The sequence below is a fragment of the Cucurbita maxima genome, unplaced genomic scaffold, assembly GCF_002738345.1.
Source record: "Cucurbita maxima cultivar Rimu unplaced genomic scaffold, Cmax_1.0 Cma_Scf00001, whole genome shotgun sequence".
NCBI lineage: Eukaryota > Viridiplantae > Streptophyta > Magnoliopsida > Cucurbitales > Cucurbitaceae > Cucurbita > Cucurbita maxima.
The window spans coordinates 7247383-7273757 of NW_019272017.1; the positions used below are offsets into that span (position 1 = coordinate 7247383).

General features: G+C 36.6%; 6 protein-coding genes and 1 non-coding gene across 9 annotated transcripts; 5 read left to right on the forward strand and 2 right to left on the reverse strand.

Moving 5' to 3' along the window:
- On the reverse strand, positions 1-812 carry LOC111489528. Its single transcript, XM_023137808.1, has one exon. The coding sequence runs from the start codon at positions 716-718 to the stop codon at positions 224-226; it is 495 nt and encodes a 164-aa protein (XP_022993576.1). The 5' UTR covers positions 719-812; the 3' UTR covers positions 1-223.
- Positions 813-3516: 2704 nt separating this feature from the next.
- LOC111482891 (trihelix transcription factor PTL-like) lies at positions 3517-5643 on the forward strand. The gene is made up of 2 exons (XM_023128922.1): positions 3517-4078; positions 4758-5643. Exons 1-2 carry the CDS (start codon positions 3609-3611, stop codon positions 5392-5394), a joined length of 1107 nt encoding a protein of 368 aa, XP_022984690.1. The 5' UTR covers positions 3517-3608; the 3' UTR covers positions 5395-5643.
- A 2446-nt stretch (positions 5644-8089) lies between these two features.
- On the forward strand, positions 8090-9758 carry LOC111482869 (cytochrome P450 77A3-like). Its single transcript, XM_023128885.1, has one exon. It carries the CDS (start codon positions 8155-8157, stop codon positions 9676-9678), a length of 1524 nt encoding a protein of 507 aa, XP_022984653.1. The 5' UTR covers positions 8090-8154; the 3' UTR covers positions 9679-9758.
- A 571-nt stretch (positions 9759-10329) lies between these two features.
- On the reverse strand, positions 10330-10403 carry TRNAT-AGU. Its single transcript has one exon. It is a non-coding gene; the product is annotated as a tRNA-Thr (tRNA).
- Positions 10404-10917: 514 nt separating this feature from the next.
- On the forward strand, positions 10918-12786 carry LOC111484427 (beta-D-glucosyl crocetin beta-1,6-glucosyltransferase-like). Its single transcript, XM_023131007.1, has 2 exons — positions 10918-11591; positions 12103-12786. Exons 1-2 carry the CDS (start codon positions 10947-10949, stop codon positions 12769-12771), a joined length of 1314 nt encoding a protein of 437 aa, XP_022986775.1. The 5' UTR covers positions 10918-10946; the 3' UTR covers positions 12772-12786.
- A 2263-nt stretch (positions 12787-15049) lies between these two features.
- Positions 15050-20054, forward strand: LOC111486635 (cell division control protein 2 homolog A). The gene is made up of 9 exons (XM_023133829.1): positions 15050-15206; positions 15611-15659; positions 15767-15951; positions 16571-16691; positions 17211-17384; positions 18389-18552; positions 19104-19191; positions 19301-19354; positions 19729-20054. Exons 2-9 carry the CDS (start codon positions 15651-15653, stop codon positions 19816-19818), a joined length of 885 nt encoding a protein of 294 aa, XP_022989597.1. The 5' UTR covers positions 15050-15206; positions 15611-15650; the 3' UTR covers positions 19819-20054.
- Positions 20055-21982: 1928 nt separating this feature from the next.
- On the forward strand, positions 21983-26172 carry LOC111482669 (neutral/alkaline invertase 3, chloroplastic-like). Of its 3 annotated transcripts, none has more exons than XM_023128587.1 (8): positions 21983-22232; positions 22882-23672; positions 23786-23951; positions 24042-24253; positions 24469-24962; positions 25053-25101; positions 25421-25770; positions 25835-26172. In XM_023128587.1, exons 2-7 carry the CDS (start codon positions 22989-22991, stop codon positions 25745-25747), a joined length of 1932 nt encoding a protein of 643 aa, XP_022984355.1. In that variant the 5' UTR covers positions 21983-22232; positions 22882-22988; the 3' UTR covers positions 25748-25770; positions 25835-26172. The 3 variants fall into 3 exon arrangements, with proteins under 3 accessions (XP_022984355.1, XP_022984346.1, XP_022984339.1); XM_023128578.1 differs by having other exon boundaries at positions 25421-25747; positions 25812-26172; XM_023128571.1 differs by having other exon boundaries at positions 25421-26172.
- The last annotated feature ends 203 nt before the right edge of the window (positions 26173-26375 follow it).

A 26375-nucleotide genomic window follows, 5' to 3' on the forward strand; every position in this document is an offset into this window, starting at 1 on the left:
TAAAATACCTGCTCATAACCCAGTAAAGTTCATTACATGGGCTGTTATAGGATTGGCGGACTTGGCTTTGGACATTCCAAAAATGGGTTACTAAGAGTGCTTAAATTAACAATTCAAAAACCAGGACGTGACAGAAACCTGCTATCTTTGAAATTTAACCTTCTCTTGATAATAAACAGTCATAAAAGGGAAGGAACTATACAAGAATGATGGTGTTGTAGTTCTATAGTAATGTAATTAGAATGAAAATAAGAAGCGCAGCAATAAAAGAGTACTTAAGAGCAGCCACTAAAATAGCCAAAGAGATGAAGAATAGCTGCCACAAAACCTGAACACTTGCCCAAGCAAGCAAGCCAGTCAACGCCACGGCCAAGATGTTATCAGGATCCGGATCGATTAAGAGTTCAGCCCATTTGATATTGAAAACCGGCCCTCGTTCTTTCCTCAAGTCATCGTCGCCCTTGGATCCCTTCGCTCCATTTCTTTCTCCTTCTCTCTCCTTGATATTTCCGCCCAATCCATTGTCGTTATTACTCGCCAACGCCGCGAATCTTTTGCGTTTACCAGAAATTTGAGATTCCGAGTAATGGAGAGGGAATTTGAAGAGTGGAAAGGAGAGGAAAGATCTCGTTGAGAGGGGAAAAGGTGATGAAGATGAAGAGAGAGATGGGGAAATCTTCCATTGGTATGGGATAGTAAGAAACCCTAACATTGTCATTCTGATTTTGCTTCAATTTTGTTTGAAAGGTTCCCTGAATCTGCAGCGGGTTCGCGGTATCCATGTTTTTTCGGTCGAGGGAAACAATGCAGGGGGCTCGTTCCGTTCCGTGTTATTGTCGGGTTCGAATCCAAGTTCGGGTTGGATCCGGACTTTTTTTAAAATATTTTTTTCCTTATTTAAAAATCACCCTTCCAATATTTAAAAAATACTCTTAAATTTTTATATTTAAACAATATTATGTATTTTTAACCTCATTTAATAATATTAATAACCTTCTACTAGTTAAAAATATTTAAAAAATACTTATAAAATTTTAAAAACATCATTAACACCTTCTATATTTATATAAAAAATAATATCTCTAAAATTATTATTACTATATTAACAGTTTAATTTTTTTATAAAATTAAAGTTTTTTTTAAAAAGTTAATTTTCAGATTTTTTTAAAAAATTTCTAGAGTTTAAAATGTATTTTTGAGGAAAAAAAATCATTTAAATGATATTTTTATTAATGTAGTGTGAACGGTGGGTTTTCCCTCTCTATTTAATGGAGTGGGAGATTATCCAATGATGGCATGAAAAGGTACGCAGCGGTAACTTTTTCTGCGGTCTTCTCAGCCCTCTGCCGATCTCTCCTTCGCTATTTTTCACTGCGGACCCCTGCCCGTCGGTCCGGTCCGTACATGGCTACCTGTGGGCTGCCTGCCTGTGATGTACAGCTGTGCGAATAGAGAGATTGAGAGAACTGGGCGCCACATCCCTTTTAGGCAAAGACAAAGCCCACCTCCCCCGACAAAATTCTTTTATTTTCTTCACTCTCTTCTTTTTATCCCTTAAAGCCAAGAAAAAATTATGCTACATCAACTCACCTTTTTTAACTAATATTTATTCATAAATTATATATGTAATCATCCAAATTATAGATTAGATTAATATATAATCCACCTTTTAATCCTAACCAAATTAATTTGAAATTTTATACGAAATTAACTATATTTAATTTAATGTGGCGATTGTGGATCCGTACCACGCCACTTGCACAATGTTTATGGATATAATTTACCGACACCTCTTTTATTTCCTGTTATGTGTCATATAAATCATTTAGAATTTGTCTATTTTAAAATAATAATTTCCTTCCCTTCCCTTTTTTGTTTTATTGTGTTTTGTGTTTTAAATGTGAGATAAACTAGTTGATGACATGGCACATAGTCAGGGGCAACGTCTGGGGTAAGTCACTAGACCTGGTAGGTGTAAGAGCAACTAAATTGCATCTCGATAGCGACATAAATTATCTACTTGCTCCCTTTTTTTATAAAGGTAAGTCCTACTTCTATACGGTAACGGAAATAATGTATAAAATAAGATGAGTGTTTTTGTAATTGAAAAAGTAGTACAGGTGTGAAACAAAAATTTAACTATTTATTTTCTGTTTATATTTTGATTTTTAATAATTATATAAATATTATATATATGTATATGTATCTGTATATGTATGTATGTGTATATGTATGTATGTGTGTGTAACATAAACACGTGCGCGTGTTAATTTTAGCTTACCAAAAATTCCCATTTTCTGGATGAAAATAAAGGTGACAGTGACATTAAATATATATATAATTGCGTTAATGATTATTAATTGAATCCCGCCCCTTTTCATTCCAATCTCAAGCCCACCAAATAAATAAATAATCTCTGTTTTAAAAAAAATCATATTATCACTAAAAGTATCAAGAATTTTATTTATTTATTTTATAAAGGGAGGTAAAAAGACCAGCCCCCAGACAACTTCTGAGTTACCCCATGGGTAAAATAGAAAATTACAGGCTTCAGTGATGTGTAGCAAATTAAAGTCAATTTTGGGAGTTTTTATCTTTTATTAGAACCCAAATTCACGTCATATATTTATTTACTTTATTTTTAAGGGAAAAAAAAAAAAAAAAAAAAACTCTCCCTTTGAGTGTCTTGTTTATTTCATATATATATATATATATTCTGAAAAGAGATTCAGTGTTTCTGTTTATTGAAAAATAAAAAGGTTAAATTATAATTGTTGTATTATATGGACTATAATTTAAAGAGTTTCACTATGCTCTAAATTATTTATTTAATACCAGTATAATAAATTTATGGCTGAATTAATACAAATATTTTAAATAAAAAAATAGTTATAAACTTTCAAAATGTTTCAAAAAATGTTTAAAATACCTTAAAATGTTTAATCTTTTTTCGCTTAAAAAGATGCACATTAAATTTAAAAAATAATATTAGTACTCTGATGATGAAAGTCTCACATCAGCTAATTTAAAAAATAATCATATGTTTATAATCAAATAATATTATTTTCATTAGTACGATGGTTCTTACGAATTCCAAAACAAGATTACGAGAGTTTGTACTAAGTGTGGTTCAATCCGAATTCATTAAACAAGCCAAGACTCAAAAGAATCGAGACACATGCAAAAAGAAACTCAAGCATTTTGCGACGACCATTAAGAGGCCAACACCATGTGGGTCATCCAAAACCCTAAGAGGCTGATCACAGGGGCGTATCATCCACCCTATTTTCATATATTTAAATTTTGGAAGTATTTTATTGAATCTTAATAGTCTAAGTTTATTAATTTTTTTAATGGTCTATATATAGATTAAGTAAAAAAAAATTAAATATATTAATTAAATTTACCACAAGGTGAATTTATCATGTTTGTATATAATGTTTTACACGTGTTAAAAATTGATTGGGTTAGTACATTCCAAAGCCCCTTTCTCTCTAATAAAATTAAGTTGCGGAAGACTCGGATCCTGTCTCCTTAGCCTAAAGGCTCATTTTTCACCGACCACCTTCCACTTACTCGCAAAACCATCAAGCCCTCTCAAAACAGCTATGTCCGACAAATACACACACCCAGATCTCCGCCACCTCATGGCCAATGAACCCAACTTTCCGGCCATCCCACAAACCCTAGACTCCTTCTTCCACCACCACACTCACCTGACACGTGGCTTCTCTCCACTGCCACCACCGTCAGCGCTACCCAAGTTCCAGCCTATCCCGCTCGTCCTAACCGATCCCGCTACTTTTCCCAGCGGCCAGCTTCACTTTGGCTGTTCCGATAACTCCACAACAACTGCAGGCGGCGGTGGCGCCGCATCGTCCGCTCCATTTTCTCGGCGGAATAAGGCCGTGGATGGTGAATGGCGCCCCTATGGAAACGACGCCGTTGGGGTAAGTAATGGAGCTAACAGTAGATGGCCAAGACAGGAAACTCTCACTCTTCTTGAGATCAGATCTCTTCTTGATTCCAAGTTTAAAGAGAGTAATCAAAAAGGTCCTCTTTGGGATCAGGTTTCTAGGTATATTTATTATTACATTCCTATTAAATTCTAATTAAAACTCATATTTTCAATCCTTCTTGATTTTTTAAATATTTTTGGATAAAATTAATAATGGTTGTTAAATGTAGTGGATGATGAAAATCACACGTCTAATTTAGGGAATGATCACGAGTTTATAATAAAATCATATTATCTCATTGGTTTGAGGTCTTTTGGGGAAGCCGAAAGCAAAGCCACTAAAACTTCCACTCAAAGTGGAGAATATCATACAATTGTTGAGAGTCGTGTTCGTCTAAAACATGGCATCAGAGTCATGTCTTAAACTTAGTCGTGTCAATAGATTGATAACTTCTTAAATATCGAACAAAGAACTTTAAAAGAAAAAGAAGTCGAGCCACGATCAAGAGGAGGTGTACTTTGTTCTTGTTCGAGGGGAGGTGTTAGATGATGAAAGCCCAACATCAACTAATTTAGAAAATGATCATGGATTTATAATAAAATGAATACTGTCTTCTTTGGTTTGAAGCCGTGTGAGAAAGGCCAAAGTAAATGGGTTTATGAATATTATTTTTATTGGTTTGAGACCTTTTGGAAATCTTAAAGCAAAGCTGTCTTGAGCACATGGACAATATCATACCATTGTGTAGAGTCTGTAGAGTCGCGTACAAAATGTGATACTTACTCCATTACATTACAGGATGATGGAGGAGGAATACGGGTACAAAAGAAGTGGGAGGAAATGCAAAGAGAAGTTCGACAATTTATACAAATACTACAAGAAAACAAAGGAAGGTAAAACGGGGAGGCACGACGGGAAGCACTACAGATTCTTCCGGCAACTCGAAGCCATTTACGGCGACTGTAACCACCAATTATCATCCCCAGTTACGGGCGGAGAGAACCACGTAGAAGCTGGCGGAATAAGCCAAAGCTTTTCAATGTCGTCTGATTTCGAAACGTCGTCGTCAGGGAACTACCACGACGACGATCTGTCGGCCATAGCGTTTATGATGAATCAGAGGAGGGTGGAGAAAGGGAGAGAAGACGACATGTCGAAAGGGGAGGGTGTAGGGTGGAGAGAGGAGGTAGAGAGAATGGTGGATTCGAAGGTGAGGAGATTAATGGAAGTGCAGGAAAATTGGATGGAGAAGATTATGGCGAGCATTGAAGATGGAGAAAAGGAGAGAATTGTTAAAGAGGAAGAATGGAGGAAGAAAGAGGTGGCTAGGTTTGATCGTGAAATGCTAGAGTTTTGTGCGAGGGAGAGAGCTTGGGTTCGAGCTCGAGAAGCTGCTTTCATGGAGATTATCAACAATTTTTCTGGTAAAGGATAATGAATAATGATATTGTCCACTTTGACCATAAACTCTCATAGCTTTGTTTTGCGCTTCCCAAAATGTCTCATAGAGTTAGTATTCCTGGCTTATAAACCCATGATCATTCTCTAAATTAGCCAATGTGGGACTTTCATCATCTAACAAGGATGTCTGGTAGCTTTTGTGTCGTTCTTGATACAAACAGATTTAAGACATGTAATACAAAGACGTATCTTCTCGTAAGGATCACGATGTTCCAAATGGACATTAAATGGTCTAAAATCAAGAAGATTCAACCTCCATTTTATGTGTTACATAAATAACTTAAAAGTGAGTATATTGTCTGAAGGCTGAATTGCTATAAATAACATTTAATTGATAATATCTTTTGAAACTCTATTGGTTGTTTTAATTCTACATTTAGTGTAGTGAGTAAAAGAGTGGGAAGTTATTCATAAAATGTCCTTCAAGGGAGTAACTTACAATTATGCCCACTAATTTTAGTGGGCATTTGAAAGGTTAAGAGTTTGTTTTATGGATAGACTATAAATACCCACAAATTAAAAACTTTTTATAAATGAAATTGAGATCTCGGAGTTGAAATTTTGACCAGAGCATCATTTTTGTCATTTATAAGTTATGAGATTGAGATCTCAACTTTCACCAGAGCATCATTTGCATCAAATTGTCATTTCTAAATTATGAGATTAAGATTCTCAAGGTGAGACTTTCACCCGAACATCATTTTTTTCCTGTCTAAATTTCAAGTCATTGACATAAATTAGGTTGATTGTAATTAAACATAGTTTTAATTATTTTGTTTGCTGAATAATATAAAAAATAACATAATTACATCAAAATAATTTAGTCTAAATTTAATTTAGAGATTTCATATACTATTAAAAAATTGTTTAGCCCAGAAAAATACTAAAAAAAAAAAAAAAAAAAAACAGATCCGAAAGAGCCCAGCAAGTGGGCTTATTTGGGCTTTGATTAATGTATATTATAGTTACAAATTAATATATTTATCTAGTTTAATAAATTACTCGTCTTTTTTTTAATGAAATATATAGCTTTATTCCACTGCCACGTATCATGCATGTGAGTAAATGGTCATTTCTTGCCTTCAAATTTTGCAAGCATTTTTAGGTGGGGTTGGCTATGGATAAGTAATTTAGCATTAATAGTTTAGCTAATTTAGGTGTGACTATTTCGAGTATTCGACCTATAAAATTCTTATTTTGGGTGGCATCTAATCTATATCATTAAAATTTTTTCGATATATTTTATCACAATTTTATTATATTATTAATAAATTTATAAAACATACACTAACAACTATATTTTCGTTAGCATTATTATTTTATTGATATTTTTATCGACATTCAGAACTTTTCACCTAATAATATTAACAAATTTATTAAAATTACAAAAATTAAATTTAAACCATTCAAATCAAAGGAATCATAATTTAATTTCTATTTTTTAAGTTAAATAAATATGAGAGTTGGAAGTTGAACTTCCAACCATAACGTAAAATGTTAAATCATAATTATATTCGAAACGTTGAATCATAATAACACATTGGCAGTTTCAAAATTTCCTTTTTTTGATTTTGTTGAGTTTAATATAATTTAAGTGTGAATCTATTTTTAATATGTGAATATAAATGATCTAAAAAAAACTATTATACTAATATTTTTTTATTATTATTATTGAATAAATTGATGTATTTAGTAAACAAACGCAAAATTAATATAATTTCTAAAAAAAATTACTCTATCGAACCTATTATCTAATAAAAAAAATATTTTTCACTCCCTTTCCATCCCTCAAAGTTCAGCTTATGAGATTGCAATAGAATGGAGCAGTCACGACACAAAGTTTTTTACCCTAGCCGAATATTGTTTGGAGTTGACGTTTGGTAGGCGTAATATTTGGTATAATAGCTTACTTTCAATTGCGCTACGCGTTGGATACGTGTTAGCTGTAGGAAGTATGGTTCCGAAAATGACTTTATTTTGGCAGTTCAGACTCAAGTCCTCGCTTTGTGTTAACAGACCTATAGATCGGGGTAAGGGAAAATCTCTTTCCTGTTTGGGTCGGATACCTGCAGGTAAAATGTGTTGGATGATGAAAGTCCCACATCGGTTAATTTAGGGAATGGTCATGGGTTTATAATCTAAGAATACACTCTCCATTGGTATGAGTCATTTTGGGAAGCACAAAACAAAGCCATGAGAGCTTACGCTCAAAGTGGACAATATCATACCATTGTGGAGAGTCGTGTTCGTCTAACATGGTATCAGAGTCATGCCCTAAACTTAGCCGTGTCAATAAATTGACAAATCCTTAAATGTCGAACAAAGGACTCCAAAGGAGTCGAGCCTCGAACAAAGGACTCCAAAAGGAGTCAAGCATCCTCAAAGGTACGAGGGCAGTAAAAAATGACTAAGACTCCAAAGGAGTCGAGCCTCGATTAAGGGGAGGCGTGTTTTGTTCGAGGGGAGGTTCCCACATCGGTTAATTTAGGGAATGACACTTATGCTCAAAGTGGACAATATCATACCATTGTGGAGAGTCGTGTTCGTCTAACAAAATGGACGGAGATTAAAAATTTAATGTTGGCCAACTTTGACATTTCTCCCCCACCCCAAAGCATTTATTAAACCGCTACCGGGAATTTCATGCTTTTGTCTCATTTTATACCGACGATTTTTCCCACTCCATTTATTTTTAAACCGTAATTCCACTCCCTCTCAAACATCCCACATCGCAATGGCTTCCTTCTTCTCTTCATCCACGTTGTCCCTCATTGCCTTTTGCCTCTCCGGTTTAATCTTCTTCCTCTCCAGAAAACCAAAATCAAACCGTCTCAAACTCCCCCCCGGTCCGCCCGGTTGGCCCCTCGTCGGCAACCTATTCCAAGTCGCCCGGTCCAGAAAACCCTTCTTCGAATACATCGAAGATCAACGCCGAATCTACGGCCCAATTTTTACGCTTAAAATGGGAACAAGAACAATGGTTGTATTGAGCGATGCGAATCTCGTTCACGAGGCTCTAATTAAAAAGGGGGCAGTTTTTGCTGATCGGCCCAGAGAAAATCCTACCCGGACAATATTCAGCAGCAACAAATTTTCCGTCAATGCGGCGGTTTACGGCCCTATATGGCGGTCCCTCCGCCGCAACATGGTGGAGAATATGCTCAGTCCCGGAAAAGTAAAGGAGTTTCGTGGAGTGAGGGAAAAGGCAATGGAAAAATTCATGAAACGGTTACGAGACGAAGCAGAGGCCAATAACGGCGTCGTTTTGGTGTCGAAAAACGCGCGTTTTGCGGTGTTTTGTATTCTGTTAACAATGTGTTTCGGAATCGAGATGGAAGAAGAAGCGGTGGTGAAAATGGACGAGATTCTCAAATCCGTATTGATCACTCTGGAGCCAAGAATCGACGATTATCTCCCGATTTTAACCCCGTTTTTTTCAAAAGAAAAAAATCGAGCGCATTTCGTTCGAAAACAACAAGTTCAATTCGTCGTTGGGTTAATTAATCGGCGGCGGCGAGCGCTGGAAAATCCGGCGTCCGACGGCGCTGCGACGTCGTTTTCATACCTCGACACGCTTTTCGATTTGAAATTTGATTCCAATGGAGGCAGAGCAGCGGCGACGGATGAGGAATTGGTGACACTCTGTTCGGAGTTTTTGAATGGCGGAACCGACACGACGGCGACGGCGATAGAATGGGGGATGGCGGAATTGATAGAGAATCCGGGAGTTCAGAGGAAGGTTCTAGAAGAAATTAGAGCGACGGTTGGTGAGAAAAAAGTTGAAGAAAATGATTTAGAGAAAATGGTTTATTTACAATCGGTTGTGAAAGAAGTTCTGCGGAAACATCCTCCGACGTTCTTTACTCTGACGCACTCCGTGACGGCGCCGGCGAAACTGGGAGGATACGACATCCCAAAGGACACCAACGTCGAATTCTTCTTGCCGGCCATCGGAAAGGATCCGAAGCTGTGGAAGAATCCGGAGAAGTTCGAACCGGAAAGATTTTCCTCCGGCGAGGAAGAAGCCGATATAACCGGCGTCACTGGCGTCAGAATGATGCCGTTCGGCGTAGGGCGGCGGATCTGTCCCGGCTTGGGAATGGGCACCATCCACATTCACTTAATGCTTGCTAGAATGCTTCAGGAGTTTGAATGGACCGCCTATCCGGCGGCGAGCTCCGTCGACTTTTCATGGAAGATGGAGTTCACCGTCGTCATGAAGAATCCTCTACGGGCTACCATTAAACCCAGGGTTTAAACTCAAACCGGGCTTCCTCGTAAATCACTCTATAAGAAAAATTTATCTTATTTTTAAAAAATATTTATCTTATTATACCTAACATAAAAATTATAAGAATTTAATTACCCACCTTTAGTTATTACGAGAGGTAAATTTTAGGATGATTACTCCATGTAAAACACTTTTAACCTTTAAATTTATACGATTAACCAATAAAAAATAAATACCACCTTATTAGTGGGGTCAATAACTTTTAATATGTGACTAAATTAATGTACCTTAAATTTTCACATTTCATATTATTCGAAAATAATATAAAAAAAAATAAATTAATGGAAGGTTTTAATTAAATGAGCACACCAAAGCCAACAGAAAAGGAGACCAGATTAATGATCCCCAATAAATGTGTTAATTTTATGGATTTTTCATTAAGTATGGTCACGTGAATAGTTCCCTAAAATGGGTGTTGAGTAGGTGTGCTATAATTAAATAGTATTTATATTGAGAATTATTCACTAAATAGATCAAATTAATTTTAGGAAATGAAGGTGTCTCGCTAATAGATCATTTACTCTAATTTTGTAAAAGCATAAAAGAAAAAGGAAAAAAGAGTTCAAAACAGGGAATTAATATTTCTAAAGCCATGGGAAGAAAATGTACGAATAGAACTGCTCTCGTTGAGAGTTGAACTCAAGACCTCCCGCTTACTAAACGGGTGCTCTAACCAACTGAGCTACGAGAGCCTGAATACTATATATTGTAAATATTATTCTTTAAATGCTTTCTATTTAAAATATTTGATACTAATTTTATTTATAATTAAAGTTTAAAATATCGAGATATCAATTAAAAAAAACAAAACAAAAAAAAAGACGAGATTGCCACATCATAGTATATTCTTCGTGCATTAAATAATTTAGAATTTTCTCTCCCTTCTCAAATAATAGTACAAAATTTATTTTATATACATATTTTTTTTCATAAATTTAATTATGATTGATAAATACCCATTATAGGCCCCGAGTATTCTTTTATTTACTTTAAAATCTTAACCATTAAAAAGATTCAAATCTGAATAATATCTAAACCAAAATAATGCCCCTAAAAATAGGGAGAAAAAAGGGAAAGCACAAAACACATGCAACTATAAACCAAGCTTACAAAAGCGCCACGTTTTCCACGTTTTGGTTATTTTTCAAGGGCGAGCTTAAGAGACCCACGGCTTCCGCAGCCATTCCACACCCAAAACCGCCATGGCCGCCCAGAAACAAGCCATCAAAATCCTCATGCTCCCGTGGCTAGCCCACGGTCACATAACCCCATTCTTCGAGCTAGCCAAAAGGCTCGCAAAACACCGAGCCATCTTCCAAATTTACGTATGTTCCTCCCCTGTAAACCTCCAAGCCATAGACCCAAACCTCGCCCGAACCCACTCCATTGAACTCGTCGAACTTCACCTCCCATCGCTCCCCGACCTGCCCCCTCACATGCACACCACCAAAGGCATCCCCTTGCACCTCGAGCCCACTTTAATGAAGGCCTTCGACATGGCGGCCAAGGATTTCGAGCTACTCTTGGACCGGTTCGAGCCAGACCTTCTCGTTTCGGACTTGTTCCAGCCCTGGGCGGTTCAGGCGGCGGCGGCGAGGAATATTCCCGTGGCTAACTTTGTAGTCACTGGCGTGGCGGTTCTCACGCGTTTGGTGCACGCGTTTTGTAACTCCGGTCAGGAATTTCCATTTCCGGAGATCGATTTTAGTGGGCATTGGAGCTCGAAGAGGGGACGGAAGGTTTCTGATGAAGTGGGCCGAGATTGGGCCGTGCGGCTTTTGAACTGTTTGAAAATGTCTTCCGATGTGGTTTTAGTTAATACTTCTCCCGAATTTGAAGGGAAATATATCGACTTTCTTGCTTCCTCCTTGAAGAAAAAGGTTCGTTCATTCTCTTATAGATTTTTTCTTTCCATTAATCTTCTATTAGAAATCACAGGGAGTCCTCCAATTACACCATCTTACACTTTCTAGCACTCTATTGATATGCCTTTAACTATATGCCTAAGTTAAAGGCATGACTCATGCCTTTGAAGTAAGACCTCTATGAGACATATAGAGTCTCAAATAGTCTCTCTTAATCGAGTTTTGACTCTTTCTCTGAAGTCTTCGAACAAAATATATCATTTGTTCAACACTTCAGTCACTTTTGACTGTACTCTATTGACATGATTAAGTTATTAAGTTAAAGGCAAGACTTTGATACTATGTTAGGAATCACAACTATATGATATACTCTAATTTGAGTATAAGTTCGAGTGACTTTGCTTTGGTATTCCCAAAAAGTCTCATACCAACCAAGTTATATTATAAATCTATGATGATTTTCTAAATTAGGTGTGACTCTCTCCCAACAATTCTCAACATCTTCTGATTCATATCTTCTACTCAGATTCTCCCAATTGCTCCCGTGGTTCCACAAATCAAGCCACACTGTGAGAAACTCGAAATTCTCAAATGGCTCGACAAGAAGAGCCCAAAATCGACGGTCTACGTTTCGTTTGGAAGCGAGTACTACTTGACGAACCAAGACAGGGAAGAGCTAGCCCACGGTCTAGAGCAAAGCCACGTGAATTTCATATGGGTCATGAGGTTTCCAAAGGGTGAGAGCCTCACAATCGAAGAGGCGTTACCGGAAGGCTTCATGAAGCGAGTAGGAGACAGAGGGCTGATCATGGAGGGATGGGCGCCGCAGTTGGAAATATTGAACCATTCGAGCATTGGCGGGTTCGTGTGCCATTGCGGGTGGAACTCTGTGGTCGAGAGCGTGATGTTCGGGGTGCCCATCATGGCCTTACCGATGCAACTCGACCAGCCTTGCCACGCCAAGGTGGCTAACTTGGCTGGCGTGTGCGTGGAGACCGAAAGGGACGATGAAGGGAATGTCAAGAAAGAAGGAGTGGCGAAGGCTATTAAAGAAGTGGTGTTTGAGAAGAGTGGTGAGGCTTTGAGAGGGAAAGCGAGGGAGATTGGTGAAGCTTTGAGGAAGAGGGAAGAAGGGATGGTTGATGAAGTGGTTAGTGAATTTTGTAGGCTCTTAGAACCGATTAAGAGAAGTTGACTCGAGAGTCGAGATTCAAAAATGATAATGAATAGGTATCTAATAAATCTATGAATTTATTCTGATTTTATTTTTTGGGACTTATTCTCATTTTTGTTAATAAGTTTTGGAATGCCTATTAATTTTAAATTTAAATTGAGTTAATAATTGTAAATTTAAATTAATATGATATAGATAAATTATTTATTCGACATAAAATATAAAATATAATCCAAAAAAATAGAAAAACCTGCGAAAATATAATCCAAAAGAAAGAAATAATCCAAAAAAAGAAAAAAATAGAAAAACCTGCGAAAATTCCCTCGGCATTAAAGCGAAAGAAAGCTGAGAAAAGTGGGCCTAAAAGGCTAAAATCCGGGCTGATCTGGCACTATCATTTCTGGTCCAGCCCACCACCTCGACTCTCGAGCATTATTCAGACCACGAGACACGAGTGGAATGGAAGCTGCTTCTCTGGTTGGCTGAGGCTGCACCTGTTGCAGCTCTTTTTAATATAATGTTTTTAATTTATCTCCCATTTTTTAATATAATGTTTTTAATTTAAATAATTTATTAAATTATAAATTTGATTTGAATTTTTGGGTGCTTAAAAGGTTTACCATATCTTTTTTTTTTTTATTCTAAAAATTAAAACTCTTATATTTATTTTAGTTTTTATATTAAGCTCTTGCTAAATTGTTGAATTGAGATTAAACAAATTTAAGCTTTAGTTATACTCCATAACTTAAATAGGTAAAGAGAAAATCAAAATTTGGCTAATGTTCAAATTTCATATGCTCGATCTCGGTGGTTATGCTAAATGCATGCTCTGATCTAATGGATTTGAGGGACAACTCAATTCGACCCTCAAATTCCTATTTAGATGCCTTCAGTTACACTCTCCATATAAACACGTCCTTATGCTCGAGACCCACCCAATGAATTCACAAAAAATGAGTATAAAAATGACTGATATGAACCTATACGGGGATGACTCCAACCAAACTTCAGTGCATGGACAACATGAGAGAATGTGTCTCCTCGACTTTGGCTCCAAGGAGGTTGATTTGAGGAATAAATTGAAGCCTTGGAAAAGAAAGTGAGTGAAATGGATTGGAGTTTGACTTGTCTACTTGAAGTATTAGATAAGTAGGACTCGCTGATCAAATTACAGGAAGAGAGAAAACCATCCTCGCTCTCAATTGTATAAGGGTTGCCCAAAGAGAAACTATAGTGATAGAGACACGAGTTAATGCGATGGACTAGGATTTGGCTCATATGACCTAATTTACGATCGGTCGTGGTGGTGAAGGTCATGTGCAAATTAAATCTTCATAACCTAAAACTGAGTAAAAATTAATTTTTGGTATGAACGAGTACATTGTGTAAAAAGAAGTGGGTGAGAGAAATTTCCATGATTCGAAGCCTAATGAGAAATTAACTCTCAATACAAAAGTACGCAAAAAAAATTAGATTCAACCGACTACAATTCGTTGTCCAAACAATACCTAAGTGCCCGAGTTGAGGCAGAGGTCAAAGCTTAACCATCAATTTATGGGTCGAATACATAATTGTCAAGTTTGATCGAGAGAAAACATACTCGAAGTACATAAGAGACTGAAAATACATGTTGAAATGTCAATTTAAAAGCTCACGGTGGATAAAAGGTTCGACTCAGAGGCTTTGATTGAGCAAGCAGACTCACTTTATGCAATTAAAAAAAAAACACCCAATGAAGCACCTTGACTCGTACATGTTTTATCGACTATAGGCACATATTTTCTTGAGGTCGACTATTGGCTCATACTTTTTTATGTGAGGCATGCTAAATGCATGCCTCAACCCAGGGATTCGAGGGACAACCCAGTTCAACTCTCAAACCCTGATTCAAGAGTCTTAGGTCAAATTTTCCATATAATTACAATTTTATATTTATTTAGAAGTCATTTCATTCTCGCTCTCAAATTATAATAATGTTGCAAGTCTTTACTCTATGACTTAGACATTTGTATTACAAACCCTACATCGATCGATTTACTTAAAGACACCTCTCCCCCCTTAATTACAAATATACCCTTGTCATCGATAAAAATAGCTAATATACTATAAATTTCAAGTTATAAGAAATAAACTACGATTTTCTCTTTGAAAAAAATTATAAATTATTTTATAATTCTTTAGTTAAACAACAATCAAAATAGAAATTTATTTATTTATAATATTTGAAACCATGAAAGCATTACAATTCAATTTCGAAAATTAATTGTAGACGATAAAAAGATTAATAGTTAAAAAAGCTCAGCCAATGTGAAATTACATAGATACCCATTCTCCTTCCTTCCCCTCCTCCTCTTCCTCCTCCTCTTCTTTATTCGTCTGCGGCGCCATTTTTACAGTTCCTCGCTTCGCTTCGACACCGTCCCCGCTTCCCACGGGTTCGGCTTTGATTCAAGCAGGTTTGTTTCATGCTTTTCATTCCATCTGTTTTTGTTATTCCTTTTTAAATTTTGGTTCGTAGATGCTTTTGCTGTACATTGCCTTTTCATCCATCGGCCATTGGAATTCCAAGAAATGAAAGATGATATAGGAATGAAGTGAAAATGAATGGTTGATTGGAGAAATTCCGATGTTAAACTTCGTCTTCGAAATGCTTACTTCCAATGTGGTCCAAGTGAGTTCAGCCGAGTCTACTATGACTGAGTTGACTCCATTTCTATGCGGATCCAGTCCTTGAACTGTGCGAATCTGTTTTCTGCGCCTTCTCAGTGGTGTTCCCGCTTTCTTATCACCATTTTATTATTTATATGTTTTGGTCTGTATTGCACTAAATCTACATCGTCCTTTGTCATGGTGTTTGTAGGATTTAAGCTTTGAGAACTTCGACACTGTTCTTGGAATCGATGGAGCAGGTTGGCGATGATTTTTTGGATGTTGAAATGCTTGTTTTTCTGATTCGTTATCCCTTTTTCATTCCGCAATATCGTTCCTCTTATTCGCGATGTGTTTGGCTTCGTAGTATGAGAAAGTTGAGAAGATTGGAGAAGGAACTTATGGTGTGGTTTACAAAGCACGCGATCGCGTCACAAATGAGACTATTGCTTTGAAGAAGATCCGCTTGGAGCAGGAAGATGAGGGAGTGCCAAGCACAGCCATTCGTGAAATTTCACTGTTGAAGGAAATGCAGCATGGCAACATTGTAAGGTACGTACCATTGTTAATTATCTACCCCCATTCAACTCATATCGGTTGTCTAATTTTTTCCCTACTCCAATCTTAAGGGCAAGTAACATGCTTCTTCAATCTACTCAATGTATGATGTTTTTTTTCAATTTAGTTCTAGTTTTAAAGCAGCCTTTCTTTTTATTGGAAAACTGTTATGTTGAAAGACAACGTTGCAATAAAATGCCATCTGCCACTGTTAGTTTTAGCTTCTATTGGGAGCGTAATGTAGAAACTGCATGTTCAATTTGCGGAGATGGGTTGAACTATATGCAACTTATTTATTATGGGAGGTTGAGATATAATATATCAAAGGCAACATTTCTTCCGTTATTGCTATCATGTAGTTAATCCTGAGATATATGTAATTAAAACAATGCATCCGATTTATTACGTTTTCTTCAATAGTTTGCAATCAGACTAATAAATCTGGGCATGATGTACCTTTTCTCTGGTCTATCACACTGGTGAAAGTGGCACTTGCACTCTGCCTTCTGGTTACTGTGTATAATCAATTCGACCTTTGAACTGAATCATTTTCATCTATGATGCCTTTATATACGTGTAAGAAGGTTGTCTTCAATTGGTTTGCTGTCAATAGGTTACAAGATGTTGTGCACAGTGAGAAGCGCCTGTATCTTGTTTTTGAGTATCTGGATTTAGATTTGAAGAAGCATATGGACTCCTCTCCTGAATTTGCAAAGGATCCACGCCAAGTGAAAGTGAGTGGCTGCTTATTTTCATTTGTTATTACTTGCGCTCTATGTTAATTAATATTGCTTGTTATTTTTCATTTATATTTTAGCATTAGAGGGTGGGTTGGTTAATTGACATAATAAGTAATTCAATGTAGAAAATCATATTTTAATTTTCCATGAGGTGCACATCTTGTCTAACATCCTAGTTTTGGGGATTTCTTAATCATTAAAGAAAGTTACTTGGAACAATTATGTGTATTTTCATGGTTTTCAAGCCACTTAAACCTATGTCTAGGTTGATCATGTTATTCCATTTTAATATCTGCAATACCTTCTCCTTTCTAACTGATATTATGAATAGGTTTGATGTTATATTATTTTTCGTACCAATTCAGCATGATGCTTATTTCTTCAGCTTTATTTTGTTTCCTTCCTTCATTTCCTGAGATTTTCCTTTGATATTGTTCTAACTCTTGGTTTAACAAATATAATGGTGCAGTAAGGCTCTCTAATGAAGATTTTTGTTCCACTTATGTCATGCAGATGTTTCTTTACCAAATTCTTCGTGGCATTGCATATTGTCATTCACATAGAGTTCTTCATCGAGATCTAAAACCTCAAAATCTACTGATAGATCGTCGTACCAATGCCTTGAAGCTTGCTGACTTTGGACTGGCAAGAGCATTTGGTATTCCTGTTAGAACATTCACGCATGAGGTATGAATACACTGGATGATTATCTTATCAATTTTTGTATTGTGAATTTATTCTATTCCGTGATTGCTTAATGAAATATTGAATTTGTATCCTTGGCTCCCCTTTCTGACTTTCGCTCAAATGTAGACATTGTGATGTGATTTATTTCAGAAAAATGTACTGGAAACATAATTTGTAGCACTAATATGATGTGCAGTTGGTTGTACTTTCAGATAATCATAATTAATGAGGAGAATTTCATTAAATGGATGTAGGCGGGAGCCATATGGAAACTGGCTAGGTAAGTTTCTAGGGCTAATTTTCCATCTGATGACAACATTGGCAGAAGTGATTAGCTTTGGCTTCAGAGATCTATAGAAGAAAACCTTCAAATCACGAAGCAACTTTCTGCGCCTATGTATTAACCAGAAGAATGAAAACGCCATACCATAATCTAAATTTTGTAAAAAATTGTTAAGCAAGCTTTTGATCACTAGTGATGGGACGTCATTCTGTAAAATTTAAAGAAGCTAAAAAACCTAATTGGGTTCAGATATTTTTCCATATTTGAAAGATAATTGCATGTGTGCTTGAGACCATGATCTCCGGGGTTCAGCCTGTGACTATGTCACATTGAGCTTTTTGATGCTTTTAGTTTGTTTCGCTTTTCATTATCTTGTTAGTGGGAAAATGAGGATTACCTGGTTAAAAGAATTTAATGGCAAAATAAAGCTGTTGATTTTCTTACCCTCCCAAAAAGAAGTCGAAAGGAAAACCTCTATAGGTTTCTTTGCAGTTGCTGAAAGCAGAATGTTCCTAAGTAGGTTGTGGACTTTTTTCCTGACACCAAACTCTACTAAGATTTGGAAAATGTATGTTTCCCCTTTTTGAATGCATCTATAGTTGTTATTTTCTTTTTAAAAAGTATTATAATAATTCAATTTGTATATGACATTTTTCTTTGATCTATCATCCTATAATATTGTTGTGTTCTTATGTTGATAATAATTGGAGGATCTATCTAGGTGGTGACCCTTTGGTACAGAGCACCAGAAATATTACTTGGTTCCCGACATTACTCCACCCCTGTGGATGTGTGGTCAGTGGGTTGTATATTTGCTGAGATGGTTAACCAGCGGCCATTATTCCCTGGAGACTCTGAGATTGATGAACTGTTTAAGATATTTAGGTAAGTAGCTTTATGGTGCATCTGTCCTGTCCTCTACTCCTTGCGAAGATTTAGTCCAGTTAACTTCCCAAATTTAAATTGATTATACATTAGCCTGCTATTTTGTTGGTCTCACAATAGGGAGTCCACCGAAATCTCTCCATGGTAATCACCTTTGCAGGATTTAAATATTCTATGAGTTTTCTAGGGGTTGGTGGTTTTCCAATGAAATCTCTCTAGTCCACTGGCGGAGTTTCCCCCTATTTTCTTGGTGGCTGGATTTTCCTTTCTTTTCTTTTCTATTAATTTCCCTGTTCCTCGGAGGGAGATGGATTTAAGAATGTGAAAAATAAAGGCAACAAAACCCGGTTCATCTGGCTACCGCGGCTTTATATGTATGTGCAATGATGGATGGTATATAACTATATGTTTCTATAAATTCAAATTGTTGGAGTTGTATTCAATAGTATGATTAGGGTAGCACATAAAGCCATGTTTCTCTTCCATGTCTATGCCTGTCCATACTAACATATTCATGCTTTCAACAAACCTCTTTGTATGGGAATACAAAGAGTTCTGGGAACTCCAAATGAAGATACGTGGCCTGGTGTTACATCTTTGCCTGATTTTAAATCTGCTTTCCCCAAGTGGCCTCCAAAGGTGAGTGAAATTAAATTCCATTTTTTCCCTTATCTCGCCAAATTTCCCTGTCCGGTTTGCTATATTCCATGGTTACAAGCTTGACTTCACGCATTCTCTACTTGCACAGGACTTGGCTTCTGTAGTTCCTAATCTTGAAGCCGCTGGCATTGATCTTCTCTCTGTAAGTATATCATTTTTCATTGGAGTCTAAGGAAGTTGGTAATACCAAATTGTTTTTATGTTTCATTTCCTTCTCGTTTAAATCTTCATTTGTGATGATGTCACGTGATATGGATCAACAAGTGTTAGGAATCAATGTTTCCTTTGCTTCACCCGGCCCTCCCACTTTGATATGTTTGGCCAACTAATTCTCGTTTTTATTTCCCTTTCTTCTTATGAGCCTTTCATGTCTTTTACTTCACATTATTTCTATTAGAAATGAGCAATTCTTGGTTTCTACCTAGGAGATTATAATCAATAAAAACTAATTGCATGTAATAGTTGTTAAGATATTTGCTATATCTCCGAGTTGAAATAGTTGACATCATGTTCCAGAAAATGCTGTGCTTGGATCCCACCAAAAGAGTCACCGCCAGGAGTGCCCTTGAGCATGAATACTTCAAAGATGTTGGGTTTGTTCCCTGATTCTTCTTCCAATCCTCCTAAGGAGAGTGTCTATATAGCTCCTCTATTGTGTAGCCTTTTATGGGTTTTAATTGCGTGATTTAAAAAAAAAAAGGGAAAAAAATATATAAATATATAACGAGTGTGCTGTCTGCTTATTAGTGATTTTATCATTTTTCTTTCCCTTCTGATTCTTGAAACTTAGATCAGGTTTTGTTAATGTGGCTTTCAACAGAACATTGGCTTTCCCAACCATACTTCTCTCTATCATGTCTTGGCGCCAATATATATATATATATATAAATACACGCGTATATGTGAAAATTCTTGATTCTGCTTGTAACCCTCCTAGCTATCCTTTACCCAAATTTTTACCCCCTGGATTGGATAAGCTGTGTTTGAAAATCATATTTATTTCAATCTTTGCCTCCAGACTTGAGGGCTATAAGGGATTTGCACTCTGTTCCTTTGCTTGTATGGTTGAATTTCCAGCTTTTTCCACGTAAAATTCTTTTGATTATTGGATTAGTGTTTATGCAAGAGAGGTTTAGAGTCATTCGATTGTGTTTTATTCTATTTCTCGTCTTTTGAAAATAAGTATACTTGCTTGATGGTATTACTTAAGTCATTTCAATCAGACTCTTATTGTGTTTATGCGAATTAGTTTCACGGAGTTGGAATGTTTGTTGCCCCCATTATTTGACTTCCGTATTAAAGAAAATAGCTAAGAAACAAAACTTCAGTTTTTGGAACCCCCACCCCCCTAAAAAAAGTGTTCCTCACGTGAAACTGAGGGGCGTAGGGTGCAGGGGGGAGTAATTGGATAAGCCTGCGGTCAAACTTCTGTACAGCCTTTTTGTTGGCAATAAGTGGTAAAGCTTCGGCCATATGTGAGTATTTGGTACGCAAAACTAACCACCATAATTGTATAAAATGTAAAATTGTTATGATTTGAAACAAATGCAGACTTTACAGTTTTGCAATTATGTTTGGTTGAAAATGGTCAATCTAAAATTTTAATTTCATCAAACTTCATCTTCGGTTCATATTTCCCTTCTTTTATTTTGTACTCTAACAGTTGATTTTACTTGCAATATTCTAATATTCTCATGAAAGGGAGATTATAAAACTCAATAATGAAATTCTTTTAAATCGAATCATTCATTCAATGATTTCTTTCTTTTTTCTAGATATTTGTCTTAGAATTATATTAAGTTTAAGATTTAGGAAGTGAAAAATTATAATTTTGTACACTGCTCTGTCTATAGCTCTATCCATATGTGGCAAATACATGGTACAAACTATTAGTTTCATGAGTCTAAATTTATAGGACATAAGTTTGTGCTATCTTTCGATGGTCAATGACACAAGTCTGTGGCCAACTGACACTTCTCTAAATGATTGGTTTTTACTTGATTTGTAAGTAACAGGATCATTGTATAAGTGTTCTTTAATTTTAATGATAATTGACATGTATTACCTTAAAATTGGAGTTCAAATCTCAATTCTATAGTTATTCTATTAAAAATATTCAAACAAACACTTAAAAAAAAATAGAATAGAACATTAAATTAGATGTGAAAAAGTTGGCAAATGGTTTTTCTTCTTTGTTTTTAATCTTTAGAGAAATATTTTGACTTCTGTAAGCCTACAAAACTTAAAATAAACTAGAACATTAATGATTAAAAAAATTGTAAAGTAGGATAAGAGTTACTTGTGCTAGATGATTTTCGAGCTAGATTTTGGTTACATATCCAACATATTCGATAGTTACTCAAGAATTTTATCGAACCAAAGGATAGCTCTTTACTTAGTGGCATGGGTGATCTCTTCAGGTGGGAAAGTTGCTTTAGCAAGCTCAACATATTCGATCGGGGAGTGGTAATGCTCCATCGCCATCATAGTCTCTCCATTTTGGTCACGAATAATAGTCTCAATATCCACCTCGTCCTTAAGCACATTACAGCGAGGTTCATCTTTCGATGATAAAAATGGAACTATTGGGACTATCTTAGTAGCAATCGTAGGTGCCTCACTAATTGATCTAATTGATCTATATTCTTATTAACATAAAATAAAATAAAACCGTGTTCAAAATTTTTGGGTAAATAGATGTATTTTTATTGTTTTTTCTTGAAATTGAAGGAAAAAATTATTCTAAAAATCAGGGCGTTGGAAATGAAAAATCATGGAGTTGTGGACAAGGAGAGAGGAGAAAAAAGTTTCCGTAAGAATACAGGAAGATTTTTGCCTCTTCCGTCCACTTAACGGATTTTGAAAACATGTTTTATATTTGGTGGGGGTTAAGATAGTGAATCAGTGATCGTATTCGTATTCTTCTTCTTCTTCTTCTTTCACGAATGCTCCGAAAAATTGCTCGTGTTTGCGATCGTTTTCCTCTCTGAGCTGAGAAAGTTATTTCATCGAAAAACTCGGTGAGTTGCTACTTGTCTTCGATGATTTTGTTCAATTAACTCTCTGCAACTCACCGAATCTGGCTCCGAAGATTCGTAATTTTCTTCTAACTAGTTTGCCGAATTTGAATTTACATTAGATTAATTCTATGATTTCTGTTTAGAAATTTTTAGGCGATTATAATAGTACTTTCGAGGTTATTGTATTTGATTCTTGTATTCTTTCCGTGTACATAGCATTTCTTGTCTTGCTTTCGCTCGCTGTTCGAATCTAATCTCCATTGCCGAAGATGCTGTGGTTTGTTTAGTATACAAATTATAGACTCGGTATTTCATCGACGGATTGTGAATCGTTTACTACATATTAGCTAACCTTATCGAAGGAAGCAAGAAGTAAAAGTTCAGGTTTCCTGTTGGCATTTTTTCATATAAATAGGTTTTAGGATTCGGTGGAAGTGAAAAATCGTTCGATGTGCTGCGTTTAGACTTTCTAACCCTAAGTTTTCGTATTAGCACAGCTATTTTACTTATTCTTGGAGCAGAAAGTTATGTTACGATAAGCTTTCTAGGATGAGATTGATTCACTCGTTTGGAGTTCTATTTGTCCTGTAATCTAAGCTTTGGTATGTTTCTATTGAATCATGAATCCGCTCAATCTCTCTTTGTGCAGATATATTTGTGTTCGTCGAGTGAAGCTGAAAAACTAATAGCCCAACCTCGGCATTGGGCGAACTTTAATTTAGATCAGATTATTTGGGGTCTGTAATTTCGTTGCAGATGGGTGCATCTGAAGCAGCTCTGCAAATCTTTTCAGGAGTCATCCCTCGTGCAGTATGTTCAAATCCGCATTCGAACAATTTCGTCTCCACATTTTCGTTTAAATCGCAAGTGAAATTTGTGAAGAAAAGGATCTTGAGAAATAGGCATTCATCAAAATGTTCGAGTAGGCTCTTACGAGGGATAGAGACAAGCTTTGGTGGGAAAACTAGATGTAATCGTCCTCTGTTATATAGTTGCAGATGCCAACAAGAAAAATGTGCAGGTGGCACGACTCCAGAAGGTGGAAATGGATCGTGGTTCGTGGACAGTGCAGAGACGCTGCATCCAATCAACAGCATACCAAATGGATCAAGTGCTTTGGAGTTTCAAGATGCTCAGTTTGCAAAACAGGAAACCAAGAGTTCAATTTCTAGTGGCACAAATGGAGCAGTTGGAGATTCCTTTCATAAGATTAGTATTGAGTCCATCGAGGATGAGGCGTGGGACTTGCTTCGGGAGTCGATTGTTTATTACTGTGGCAGTCCGATTGGAACGATTGCTGCAAGGGACCCGACTAGCTCTAATTTACTGAATTATGATCAAGTCTTTATACGTGATTTCATACCTTCTGGTATAGCTTTTTTATTGAAGGGAGAGTATGATATCGTTCGAAATTTTATCCTCCACACGCTTCAGTTGCAGGTAATCTAAAATGTACATATATTCATCAATCAGTTAGCTCATGAAGGTCGTGTTTAGTTACCTAACATTGTTTTTACTTCTCTGGTTAATGCTTGCAATTTGTTATTTCATAGAGTTGGGAGAAAACTATGGACTGTCACAGTCCTGGTCAAGGATTGATGCCTGCTAGTTTCAAGGTCCGAACCGTTCCTCTAGAGGGTGATGACTCAGCAACAGAAGAGGTTTTGGATCCCGACTTTGGGGAGGCAGCAATTGGCCGTGTTGCACCTGTCGATTCAGGTACATCGACCGTGATGTATTTTCTTTAGAAGAAAAGTTTATCCATTGTATTTCTATATCCGAACGGTCACTCACCTGTCTCTCTATTAGGATTGTGGTGGATAATTTTATTGCGTGCATATGGAAAATGCTCGGGCGATTCCTCAGTTCAAGAGAGAATTGATGTCCAAACTGGGATCAAAATGATCTTGAAGCTGTGTCTTGCTGATGGCTTTGATATGTTCCCTACTCTATTGGTAACTGATGGTCCTTGTATGATAGATCGCCGTATGGGAATTCATGGCCACCCTCTTGAAATCCAAGTAAGAATCTACCAAGTTCTTCATCTCTGTCACTTTTAATTGCTTAATGTATTCAATGGCTGCCATGGCATTCTAAAAGCTTTTAAATGAAATCAATGTTTTTACTTTATGCGCCTTAGATTTCGTTTCACTGATCATAAATCTGTAGCATGGTTTGTGTTTGATAAATTACATGGTAGAAGTATAAAGATTTATTCTTCTTTCCTCCTATGTAGGCGCTTTTTTACTCAGCATTACTTTGTGCACGAGAGATGCTTACTCCTGAGGACGGATCAGCCGATCTTATCCGTGCGCTGAACAATCGTTTGGTGGCTCTTTCGTTTCATATCAGAGAGTATTATTGGGTTGATTTGAGAAAACTAAATGAAATTTATCGTTACAAGACAGAAGAGTATTCATACGATGCAGTCAACAAATTCAACATCTACCCAGATCAAATTCCTTCGTGGTTGGTGGAATGGATGCCTGATAAAGGAGGGTATCTAATTGGAAATTTGCAACCAGCTCACATGGATTTCCGATTCTTTTCTCTGGGAAATTTGTGGTCCGTAGTAAGTAGTCTTACTACAACAAGCCAGTCTCACGCCATTTTGGATCTCATTGAATCCAAATGGGAGGATTTAGTTGCAGACATGCCATTCAAGATTTGTTACCCTGCTCTTGAAGGTCAGGAATGGCAGATTATCACTGGCAGTGATCCCAAGAACACGTAATTTACTCGACTTGATACTTTTGATACCCATTAACGAAAAAGTTGTCCCTGTTTTCTTGATATCGATATTGATTTCTGTTAATGTAGACCGTGGTCGTACCACAATGCAGGTTCGTGGCCAACATTGTTGTGGCAGGTATGTTACTCTCGAATTTCTGATCTTACCATTATGCTTTATATGGAAGTGTTGTTCTAGGTGAGGTAATTAAACAATACTTTAGACCCTTAAATACAAGCAAAATTTCATTAGAATTTGAGGTTTAGAAGCACGTTATCAGTTTCTATATGGTTAGTTCGCTTTGTTCTCTATAACAATCATTTTGTTAAACAATCTATTCAAGCTTTGGAACAAATTTTGTATTCCTCTATTTGAAACTCCTTGACAACGAAAGCATATAATATGGATACATTTATGTCAAATACAATGTTGAAGTGTGTGATCTTACCCTTCTCAGCTCACAGTTGCATGCATAAAGATGAACAGACCAGAAATTGCAGCAAGAGCCATTGAGATTGCCGAACGTCGTCTGGCTAAAGACAAGTGGCCTGAATATTACGACACGAGGAAAGGACGGTTCATTGGAAAACAAGCACGCCTATATCAAACATGGTCAATTGCAGGATACCTCGTGAGCAAGCTCCTGCTTGCCGAGCCGAGTAAGGCCAAAATGCTAACAACTGAAGAGGACTCGGATCTTGTCAATGCCTTCTCTTGTATGATCAGTGCCAGCCCGAAAAGAAAGCGCGGTCAGAAAAGCTCAAATCCGACTTACATAGTTTAGGTTGTTGCCCAGAACAAAGCTTGGTGTTATATAGAAAAGCTCAAATCCGACTTGCATAGTTTAGGTTGTTGCCCAGAACAAAGCTTGGTGTTATATATTAAGACGCTACTTTGAAATGGTGCATATGGAGTTGGGAGCCAAGGGGCTGGCTGGCTGGCTGCTACTCCCCAAATTTATGCTCTTAACGTATTGAAATTGGATACTACATATAGGCAGTTGTGGCGTATTAGTTAGCTACCATTTATTGAGTGGGTAAGTCGAGTTTATGCAGCCTTATTCACATATATATTATAGATACACATATTTAACTTTGGCCAACTAACGATGCTTTGTTACCCCTCCTTATGGGTGGAATCTGTAGAACCATAATGTAAATTCATATCAATGATTAAAATAGATCTTGTATGGTGTATCAATTGTTTGAACAGCTCGAGTAAGATAGCTCAAGTAAGATGACTTGACCAAGGACCAATTTTTAAGTTCGTGAAGAAATAAAGAATCAATCCCATCAGAGATTTTGACACATCAAAAACCTAAACTAATTCGCTCAAGTTATCCTACTCATGCAGTTAGTTGATTTATCTTAGAGCTTAGGATTTATTAGCTAAAGATAAGGGTAGAAAATTAA

Excerpts from the sequence above, each read along its gene's own strand:
- LOC111482669 (XM_023128571.1), top strand. The coding sequence starts at position 22,989 with ATGGGTGCATCTGAAGCAGCTCTGCAAATCTTTTCAGGAGTCATCCCT. Across the intron at positions 23,673-23,785 it reads TCCACACGCTTCAGTTGCAG|AGTTGGGAGAAAACTATGGA; the intron begins GTAATCTAAAAT and ends GTTATTTCATAG. Across the intron at positions 25,102-25,420 it reads GGCCAACATTGTTGTGGCAG|CTCACAGTTGCATGCATAAA; the intron begins GTATGTTACTCT and ends TACCCTTCTCAG.
- LOC111482891 (XM_023128922.1), top strand. The coding sequence starts at position 3,609 with ATGTCCGACAAATACACACACCCAGATCTCCGCCACCTCATGGCCAAT. Across the intron at positions 4,079-4,757 it reads CTTTGGGATCAGGTTTCTAG|GATGATGGAGGAGGAATACG; the intron begins GTATATTTATTA and ends ATTACATTACAG.
- LOC111489528 (XM_023137808.1), bottom strand. The coding sequence starts at position 718 with ATGACAATGTTAGGGTTTCTTACTATCCCATACCAATGGAAGATTTCC.
- LOC111484427 (XM_023131007.1), top strand. The coding sequence starts at position 10,947 with ATGCTCCCGTGGCTAGCCCACGGTCACATAACCCCATTCTTCGAGCTA. Across the intron at positions 11,592-12,102 it reads CTTCCTCCTTGAAGAAAAAG|ATTCTCCCAATTGCTCCCGT; the intron begins GTTCGTTCATTC and ends TCTTCTACTCAG.
- LOC111486635 (XM_023133829.1), top strand. Across the intron at positions 16,692-17,210 it reads AGGATCCACGCCAAGTGAAA|ATGTTTCTTTACCAAATTCT; the intron begins GTGAGTGGCTGC and ends TATGTCATGCAG. Across the intron at positions 19,192-19,300 it reads TCCCCAAGTGGCCTCCAAAG|GACTTGGCTTCTGTAGTTCC; the intron begins GTGAGTGAAATT and ends CTACTTGCACAG.
- LOC111482869 (XM_023128885.1), top strand. The coding sequence starts at position 8,155 with ATGGCTTCCTTCTTCTCTTCATCCACGTTGTCCCTCATTGCCTTTTGC.